Source organism: Pieris brassicae, chromosome 4 (genome assembly GCF_905147105.1).
Source record: "Pieris brassicae chromosome 4, ilPieBrab1.1, whole genome shotgun sequence".
NCBI classification, from domain to species: Eukaryota; Metazoa; Arthropoda; class Insecta; order Lepidoptera; family Pieridae; genus Pieris; species Pieris brassicae.
In genome coordinates, this window is record NC_059668.1 from 20,290,629 (window position 1) to 20,301,039 (window position 10,411).

The following is a 10,411-nucleotide window of genomic DNA, read 5'->3' on the forward strand; positions in this document are numbered from 1 at the left end:
ACGTCATATCGAAAAGATACAACTATGTGTCATAAGTGAAAACTTGTCTGTTCACACGTGTCTTAATTTACAACAATAATATAAGGATATGCAAATGATACACAAGCGTCTCGGATTTTATACATTAACGTTTCACGTTTAGCATATGTCAGAACCGTCAACACTCCACAAATAATTCAAATAGACTACCTAATTCATTTTGCATGAAAAAGTAATAGTTTGATGTACAAATTTTAAGTGAATCATAAATTGATGAATACAGTTTGGACATTAAACATATAAATTTTAATTACTTCTCGTGAAAGTTAAAACATGAAGAGTTTGTTTGACTATTTTTCTTATTACATGTATTTATTAACTAAAAGATTATTATTCATTAGTGTTTTGAGTTATTTTGGCACATTAACAGTAATGCCGGTTGCATTGCATTTTTATGCCTGTATTCAATTGTTTCCAGTCAATCTAAGTTATCGATTAGTAGTCATTTCCACCAAATAATAATAGTCTGTGGAGAGAAGATGTTGACGTTGACGTTATTTGACGTTGATGTATTGTTATTTGTTAATAGTTCGTACCAATGAACCAATCTTTGTCATTGCAATATCCAATTATTTTGAACAAAAAATAACCTACTTGTGATCAATTCACAGTATTGCCTAATGGGTACTGGAGGTACGATAAAAAAACATTAATATTATGGTACTTACTTTTTCCGCTTTTGCTAAATATATCCATAACTTTCTCCAGGTAGAAAACTTTTTCTGATCACTAAAATTATATTGCATTTCTTTGGAGGCATATCGAGTGCTTAGCGGTGACCGATAATTGCAATATTCACTATTTTGTAGTTCGGCTGGTGCGTCGATAGAAAACATAGCGTTCTTTAATATTTCTCTCGAAATAAAATGATAGCTACAAACAGCACGTGGCAGCGAAACAACCCGACTGAAATCTAGCGTCAACTGACTTCGACGAAGTGCCTAGATCAATTGAGATTTGAGAGCTCAGCCGCGAGAATTAAATTTCGATAACTGATTACGAGGTTATCGGAAAATCTGATGTAATTTAAGAAACTGAATACTGATTATTGTTTATTTGATACGTCGTATGTATGATTTACAAGTTGTTTTGATTGCGCATTCCTTGACCCATCAACGACGCTTGTATAAAGACCCGTGATATCCCAATGGAAAAGTAATTTTAGTGTCTATTTCATTAATAGGCAAATAGGCTTCCGTGCCCGACACAAGTCAACTTTTACATTAAAGACGTGTGTGTTAGCGATGTTGTTTATGAATCGTGCGAACGCATGATCTCGGAGAAAATTGCTTGGTTAACAACATTACGATATTTAAAAAGTATCAAGACAATTAAAATGATATATTTAGTAGCCATTATACATCTTGGTCAAACCCTAAGAATAAAAAAGAATAATTTGAATAATGTACTTAATATGTCTTGAAGTAAGTCTCAACTGTTTAAATGCATGAGCCAGTTACATTTCTATTAGTTTCATTGGTAATTTTTCTACTTTGTCTTAATGTGTATTATTAACAGTCTTGTGCCTGCCAGCATACTTATTTCACAGGGCAAAAAAATCTTCAAAGCCAAGGGGACTGTGTAGTTCACTAAGTCATAGGGGCAAGATACTAGCAAGTAAAAAAAACAAAATATTTTTAAACATTTGTATTTTGTTTTAACCAACATCAATACAGAATATATAAAATAATACATTATTTTATTTTTATTGTCTTTATATACAAACTTTATTTCCAGTCAATTGTTGGTATATCTATCTCCATATCAAGTGCTTTTGCTATACTTAAGTTATTTTAATCTGGTTTTAAGTTGTAAAATATAATGATATATGATTTTATTTATTGCACTGTAATTTATTATATGTACAGTTCGTCTTAAAATCAAAATACTAGACTGGTCTAGAGTTTGATTTGATATGATATTAACTCAATCTGTACAATACAAAAACAAAGATTACATCTTAGTTTTAAGTGACTTCATCAGTTTCTCCAACTTCATGGCTTTTGGAAGGTCTCCGCTGATCTTCAACTTGCCCATCATGAAAGCTGTTGTTGGTTTTAGTTTACCTGTAAATTAATATTTAATTGTAATTAATTTTGGTGATTATATATATAATATACAACATATAATAACATTGGTGATTCTTAGAAAAATATTTAATTGTCTGAAGTTTATAAATAATGTGGAATGTTTAAATATATATAGTAGAATTTGAATGGTAATTTTTTTTTGCATTTTGGGATGAAATGTATTTCTGAACTAACCATTCTTTTAAATTTCAATTAAATACCATGTAAATATATAGTTGGAATCTCTAATCAATACTTTATACATCCATTCTATCATAAAAATGACTGCAACTGATAATTTTACAGTAAGTATGGCAAACTTATACAAATAAAATAAATAAAAAAAGATTAAGCACATTTTCAGCTTGACACAGAACACTCATAAATTGTATCAACTGCAACATAACACAAGCAATGCTCAGACAGGCTTGCCTCTTAACCCTGAAGTCATGTGCTCAACATATAGTGGTGCACTTATAGACGCAATACAGTTTTATTTTATTTGACAAGATTTGTATACTAACCAGAAAACATTTCAGCAAAGTGTTTTCCATCCATAGTGAGAGTTGCATCAGCACCGGATGATGGTTCACCGCTGCCACATGCACCAGGCTCATTCTTGAGGTCAATATGCCACACTCCTGCTTCCTTGCCTATATAAAAAATTATTCAAATTGGGTGTGGGGTGGGCAACAGCTGATAAATACAGTTGATCTACATTGTCATTTTAACATTTCCTTATATCATTAGTTACTGATAATAATTGCAGCAGGATCGGAACCGATTCAAAAAAAGAAAGTTATAGGTTTGACCTGTATGTATGTCTGCAAAATTTCGTAAGTGCATGTTTCTCCACATATTATTCAGTAATACATAATAAAGTAAGTGAAATGATCCCAGGATTTAAATCATGTATACAAACTTCGGGAACAATGAAGTTTCATGAAAATTTAGTAGTTTTTAAGATATTCACTCATCTGGATTCGATTTCATTTGTATAGATATATATATTTGAATATTTTATTTTGAATATATTACTTTACATAAGAGAGGGCCAATATTAAAGTTTATAAAATGTATAGACTTTAATATTGGCCAGAGACTCCATTATCAACAGACATCTTAATTAATCGGCTACCTTATTGTACTAACCTTTAACATTAAACTGGTAGACTGCCTGCGTCTTCTTCACCAACTCTGGAGTGATACTCTTGCCGATTGTTTCAAATAAAGCAGGTATCTGTCCACCCGCACCAGAATCACCTTTTGACTGCAATTGTAACATTTATTAACAAAAATAAATCAACAATATATTTCACCACATGTAATGAATCTTACTTTTTTGTTTGCAAGCTTGATAATGTAAAATTGGGAACCAAATATACCGAGGAAAATTACTAAAATATAAACTTTACATAACCCAGTATTGTATAAGGCATTTATTTGGCAACAGTTGTTAGATGTAAAGTCTAAAGTCTTCCAAAAGGAGATGTATTTTTCGTCACGCTAAAACCTTGCCAAGTACATGCAAATATCAATAACCATAGTAAATTTAATGAAATATAGATGAATAAAACAATGCAACAAGCATGATAAAAGTTAGAAGATATGAAAGCAAAGATAAAGTGTAAATTTGTTTTTTGTAAAGCAAAAGTATGGCCATAGACAATGACAGTCTCCTCACACCTTCTGGTTAACGTCCTGTTGTGCCAGTGTGGGCACGTCCAAAAAGAAATCAGGTAACAGATTTTCTATATTACCTGCAACAAATATTGTTTGTCATAGAATAAAAAAGATTCTTGTCTATGGTCATATATGTTAATGAGGTATAACAGAAAACTGCCGAAGCAAGAAATTTTGTACTAAAAGTATGAATTTTCAGTATTTTTCCAGGGGTACACTATATTTTTTATTTTATATACAGTAAATCATCTTTATTATATCAAGTTAAATAATATTTTTGATAAATACTTTTTTTACAAAATTATGGCAGTGATTTCAGGCTAATTTGCCTATATGGCACCTGATCATAGCGCGTTGCCGAGGTATGGTACTGCTGGCGACCCATAGCGGAAGTAGTCACCGTTGCACGATGAGCTGCAATCGCTTCCTCCTCATCCAAAAATCCATCCAAAAGGAGATTATCCGCCTTTTCTGTTATTTAGACCACATTCATTTCCCATGAGACCCATATCTCACGCGAGCCGGGCACAAAACTGGCTTTGGTGGCTAGTGACGAAGCAGACACATTTGTATGTCTGCTCTGTTACTTTCTTATAGGCCTGTGCGTCATCAGCTTTAAGTGATGAAAATTATTGGGATTAGCAGGCGCTTTAAAGATTGTTGTAAAATTGGAAGATGGTCAGAAAACTGTACCCCTGTGTGTGTCCTTAGTTACCTTAAATAATATTTTGTCAGGCAAGTCTTAACTTCATCCAGAATATAAAAATAGTCATAATAAAAATAAGTTGCTTTTTCCTGCGACATGAAATCCATAAATCTATTATTTGTAAAGAAGAAAAATATACTGACTGGGGTCACAAGCATATGGGGTCAGATCTTTGACACCGGCCTCCCGAACGATGTCCTCGTCGATCGCGAAGTTGCCAGTGTAAGTCTTAGGGTCCCTAGAAATTTTAAAAATCATTATCTACTGTTAGGGTAACAGTTTCGACGCTTTAGCGCTAAGGAAGATCCCCGTGTAACATAAATCAATTAGAATTGACATACGGAAATCATAAGACATAAAAAATAACATTAATACATGATAATCTCTCGCTAAATCAAAGGTAAGTAAGTTAAAGGTTTAAAAGTTATATTCAATTACGAAAACTAAAGCAAATAGTCAATGAACACACAAGTAAAAAATTCCCTAAAAATTCGGTAATAACACTAAAAGCTGAGTGCCCACCGCACTTAGCTCTTTAAGTCATTTAATAGACGATGTTTATTTTATGAACGTACGACACTTATCCCTAAGATCCCTCGATCCACTACTGTAGACAAATGAACTTTCTATGTACGCATTAACACTTTAACGTCACTCGCTTGTACGGTGACGGAAAACAGTTCCAGGAAACCGGACATCCTTTAGATTCAGTCCTTCCATTTCATAGCTTTTATATTATAATATGATTGGCATATTCTGGTTTCACATATTTCAAACCTAACCAATGTTAGAAAATAGGTTATTAATCTTAAAACTTTATTCATTCCAGCGCCATCTATATTTAACATGAGGTAAATAATATTGGGGTTTTTCATTATTGCAAGAACCGATGAATGCTTGTCGATATAGTGGAACACTGAAATATATTTTTAAAATTTGTTGCACATACTTGCATAGCATAAAGTAAGCTGCGTCCGAGACGATATCTGGTTTGCGACTTGTGGAGACGTCACCGGTTAACATTTCTATAGCTGCTGTTGCGATACCTGATTGAAAAATTGTTTTATTATTATTAATAAAATAAATTTCTAATTTATTTATTTATTTCTCCACTTAAGAAATAGTAATAACACCAAATTAATATATTCATACTAACTTACAATAGGAACATCAGACACCATACAAATAAACTACAAACAGTCTCTCATGAACATAAAACCCTATTTACCTGTGCGAGGCCAGAGTGCGTTGACTCCGATGTTAAGTGGCCGGAATTCCTCACTCATGCCAAGCACACACATGGACATGCCATACTTGGCCATTGTGTAAGCCACATGTATTGAGAACCTGTGGAAGTTTGCATTGACCATGACATTGCCTCTACTTAACAATTAGATAAGATATATATGTAGAAAGGCCATCAACATAATATATTAAGATAATTTTTTTAAGAGTCATCTCCGATAAAATGTAGATTTCTGTCTTATTTGTTAAATTCCTATATTCAATAATTTATTCATTTCATTCACTCAATGTTTTGTTCAGTTGTATAACTGTAAATTGTTGCTGCAAACAATTAAAACATACATTTTTGTGTAAAATATTGTAACTGAAATAAAGATTTGTATAAAAACTCATGATAACTTTAGATCCAGATGCTAGTAAATAGAGTAAATAGAAATAGAAACCATGTTGGATATCTCTGTACAAATATGACTATTAAAAATTCTTATAATTATAATATTGAGCTTTATGCCGAATGAATATTTACCAGTAAGGGTTCATGTTGAGTGGTGGAGATAGATTAAGGATGTGTGCATGGTTACTCTCTTTGAGCAGTGGCAGACATAGCTTTGATCTGTAATTAATAAATAATCAAAATTAATACATGCCAGGCATTACTTGTTTTGTTAAGAAAAGGTATTTAAAGTTGCATTAATACAATAGAACCAAAATATAGTCTGTCTCGACTAATCTAATACATTTATTTTATTTCAAAACAGTTGCATTACTAATATTCCTCTTATGATTATTTAGTTACTTAATAGTGACACAAATAATATTATTAATATAGATTATACACAAGTATAAAATTAAAAATCTATGCTGAGTTAATATATAAAAAAGTGTAATGATCCAGTTGTGTTGAAAAAGGTTTAAGACTAACTTCTTTGTATTGGGTTTTTAGAAGTACTACAAAACTTATGTCATTATTTAACTAGCTTGTTTCAGTACTCAAAACCAGTTACCAATATTTCTAGACTACTTCTACATCAAAAAAGCTTACGCTAAGAATGTGCCTCGTGTGTTGATGTTGTGCATTAAGTCATATCTCTTCATATCTGTTTGAGCTGTACCAGTCAGTGAAATGGCTGATGCATTGTTGATTAGTATATCAATACCATTAAACTGAAATAAAGCACATAAAGTATTTAATTGAAATATTTCCTAAACAGCATTATAAAAACGTTTTGGAATCCAGTATATCACTATAAGGATGTAAAATTGTCTCAAGTGAAGCAAGTACCTAGAAGTAAAATTTTAGATTTTACAAAAGTAAGTAAAAATATTTTTTGTAGATGGTACCTGTAGAATATTATAAATCAGAAATTAATAGGTGGTTATAATTATACATAATGTAAGTCTTGAAATATTAATCAAAAACAGAATACTTTAAATGAAACATTAACAGTTTTTTAAACCTTTTAAAAGACAATCTGATATTTATACCTTCTTGACAGCCTCATCAATAGCTTTTTGTATTTGGGCCTCATCTCTTACGTCTACTATACAGGGCAAAGCTTTACCACCAAGTGCCTCAACTGAAATAAAAATTTAAGACACTAGTTTCAGTCATAACTCCTTACAGAAAATTTACTAAAGTAGAATAATAATCAATTATTTGATACTATCTGACTATGTCACATTCTAGCCATTGAATGCTTGATCAAAATCAAAAATAACATACTACAATACAACAACTATCATCATGTAGGCATGAATGTGTAAAAAATGTTGTAATTTTAATATTGTTTTTGCAGGAACAGTAAAGGAATCTAGCCTAAAATTTATTTAAGAACAGAAACAGAAATCTGAGACCCAGAGCAAAGTTTATGCTACTATTTATTTATACTGTAATAATAACATAGTATTTTTATTTATCTTTACATGAAAGATATCATATAATTAAAGGTTCAAAATTCTGAACAAATTTTTTACATTTTTTTGATATTGTTTGATGATAATCACTAATCATCAAATATAAAAATAACTGATAGAAGATAAGTCTAAAGGTCAATATACCCTTAAGTCCAAAGGTCGCGAGATAGTAAACATGACAGTTATTGTCATAAATTAAGCCAACTAAATTATCCAAAAACTATATCTTACTTTCTTCAGCTGCTGTGTAAATAGTTCCAGGTAGTTTAGGATGCGGCTCTGCAGTTTTAGCGGCAATCACGACGTTCGCACCATCTTTTGCAGCTTTCAGAGCAATAGCCTTGCCAATACCCCGAGAAGCACCTGTTATGAACAGTGTGCGTCCAGCTAGTTTTCTAATTAGACATAAATCATATAAAATTATGAAGATTCATTATGTACACAAAAAATCTCTTCGATACTTACCCTGTATTAGCGACTAAACTCATATTAACGGTGTAAGTTAGACACGTTTTCGCTTATAAAATATTATGTGATGCACTACGCCCGACGCAACGTTTAAGCGATATAAACAAATATTAAAACAATAATAATAAAAAAGAGAAAATTAGAAAACTTATTGCTAACTGTAATATCAACACATTACACAGTACGTGTTGTTTCACACAATATGGATTATGAACCCACTCAAGGTACGGCTATCGAGTTTAAAAAATATTCAACTTCAGACTATTTATAGTCTAATCCAATGTGCACTAAACACGTAGACGTTGAGTATAACAATTGACATCTACTATGTATAATATGACAGTAAGACTGTGGGACTGTCAAACTCGCGCACTGAAAAGGTTGTGTGCTAGCGAGTAGCGCTTTCACCATCGTTGTAATATATATATGGGTGTATATATTTAATGTAATGTGATTATGTCTTTTTTTTCTTACACCTGAATGTAAAGCTCAGATATAAAGAATATATATATATATATATATATATATTCTACTACTTTAGTCTTTACTTAAGGTGAGATTCAGAAACAAAAAATATTGCGTACTATGACTGAACATATTGACCGTACATTTAGACATAAAAAGGAAAAATAAATAAAAAAAGAAGTGACAGAATGGTATCGTAAATATATAGAAAATGAAAGGGATGGAAAAACTATATTAAAGATTAAATGACTTTACCAATTTAGGTACATTAGAAAAGCAAGAAAGAGATTTTTGTAAATAATGTTTGGGTAGGAGTACTCTGAAAAGAAAGTCAATCCAAAGAGCAGTGTCTAGGCTGAATACTAAATATTAAATTAATGTTTAGGGAGGTTTTTTTAAAAGTCAAGTAAGATCAGTACAAAACATCAGGGACCTAAAAAGTCAATTCAGGAGTGTGGGAACGTATTCTTCTAATCGTTATTTAAAACCACCTTACCGTGATAAGCATGCCTAGAAGGATTCAAGCTGTGATATCAAGATGTCACCCTCTTAACAAAATCACTGCTTCATCCGTAAAATAGGTTTCAATATTTGTAATCTTATTTCATTAACAAAAGTAAAAAAATCAACTTGTCTTTATTGCCAACCAATTTTTTTCGTGAACATCGGTTTTAGAGAATTGCTCAAAAGTTAATTCAAAATATTGCCAGAATTCGCTTCACGCGCATTAATTTACACCGTAAGTACAGATACCGGCAAACATCTTGAAGAAATCTCCTTGCCTGCGTAGAAGCGATTTTCACAACCGAGCGTTTCCTAAGGTAATTTTTGTAGCGCACCACCGCTATGTGGAACCAGCTGCCCAATAAAGTTTTTCCTAACCAATTCGACTTAGGATCCTTTAAGAAAAGACGTACCAATTCTTAAAAGGCCGGCTCTTGCGAGTCTTCTGGCATTCTGAGTATCCACCGCGGGCTAACATCAGGTGAGCCTCCTAGTACACAAAATAAAAAAAATAATAGTACTTTAGCTGAAATATTGTATATGACGGCGCCACTATCAATGTTTTGTGAAACTGATGGCGCCACTATCAATGTTTTGTAAAACAACGTGCAACGGGCGATTAGTCGAACGATCGTACGATGTGTCACTCGATCCCCACTCCAGAACCAATATAAAGCAGCGCGCGCGCACAACTCGGCCAGTCAGGCGCCGTTGACGACATGGCGGAGTCCATGACGCGGCAACTCCAGGCAGCTCTGGCGGCAGCGACCTCAACGCGCACGCCGGAGATCACCTGCCAGGACCTTGCACCCTATGTGCAAAGGCTGATTCAGCGCAAGCGCGCGCTCAGGAGGCAATGGCAGCGCAACCGCTGCCCCGCGCTCAAAACGCAGCTGAATCGCCTCGCCGAACGTGTCAAGGCCGAGCTGGCCTCACACGAACGGCGCACATGGGAGTGCACACTGGGAGAGGCCACCACAGAGCCTACCCGCCTCTACCAACTTTGCCGCCGTCTCTACAGGACTCCAGAGCCGAAGCGTCCCCTTCGCGACAGCAACGGCGCCATCACTTACGATGACACAGATCGGGCCGAAATATTCGCCGAACACCTCCAGCGTCAGTTCTCGCCGAACCCCGCGACGTCCCCTACGCGCGTGGCAGAGGTGGTGAACGTTGTCGAGGCGTGGCTGACGTGCCCGATCTCTACCGATGAAGCCCAGATCTTCTTCTCGCCGTCACAAGTGCGGAAGAGGATCTCACGACTGCGACCCAGGAAGGCGCCGGGACCGGACGGCATCACCCACGAGGCGCTGCGCCA

At 34.0% G+C, this 10,411-nt stretch overlaps 2 protein-coding genes across 3 annotated transcripts in view; both read right to left on the bottom strand.

Annotated features, from left to right (window-relative positions):
- Nucleotides 1-1,063, bottom strand: part of LOC123708198 (adenylosuccinate lyase) — a 29,595-nt gene extending 28,532 nt beyond the window's left edge. Inside the window, exon 1 of the mRNA XM_045658770.1 lies at nt 708-1,063. Coding sequence (XP_045514726.1) covers nt 708-875 — 168 coding nt within the window. The 5' untranslated portion in view covers nt 876-1,063. The remainder of the gene's footprint in view (nt 1-707) is intronic.
- A 642-nt stretch (nt 1,064-1,705) lies between these two features.
- LOC123708199 (hydroxysteroid dehydrogenase-like protein 2) lies at nt 1,706-8,384 on the bottom strand. 2 transcript variants are annotated; one of them, XM_045658772.1, is made up of 12 exons: nt 8,122-8,384; nt 7,888-8,051; nt 7,228-7,319; nt 6,785-6,906; nt 6,269-6,355; nt 5,726-5,844; nt 5,447-5,543; nt 4,641-4,735; nt 4,132-4,262; nt 3,261-3,378; nt 2,633-2,761; nt 1,706-2,105 (listed from the first exon to the last, which is right to left on the bottom strand). In XM_045658772.1, exons 1-12 carry the CDS (start codon nt 8,142-8,144, stop codon nt 1,993-1,995), a joined length of 1,290 nt encoding a protein of 429 aa, XP_045514728.1. In that variant the 5' UTR covers nt 8,145-8,384; the 3' UTR covers nt 1,706-1,992. The 2 variants fall into 2 exon arrangements, with proteins under 2 accessions (XP_045514728.1, XP_045514729.1); XM_045658773.1 differs by lacking the exon at nt 4,132-4,262 and adding an exon at nt 3,795-3,868 and having other exon boundaries at nt 1,707-2,105; nt 8,122-8,383.
- Between the last annotated feature and the right edge of the window lie 2,027 nt (nt 8,385-10,411).

Excerpts from the sequence above, each read along its gene's own strand:
- LOC123708199 (XM_045658772.1), bottom strand. The coding sequence starts at position 8,144 with ATGAGTTTAGTCGCTAATACAGG. Across the intron at positions 8,052-8,121 it reads AGTTTAGTCGCTAATACAGG|AAAACTAGCTGGACGCACAC; the intron begins GTAAGTATCGAA and ends ATGTCTAATTAG. Across the intron at positions 2,762-3,260 it reads CTACCAGTTTAATGTTAAAG|GCAAGGAAGCAGGAGTGTGG; the intron begins GTTAGTACAATA and ends TTTTTTATATAG.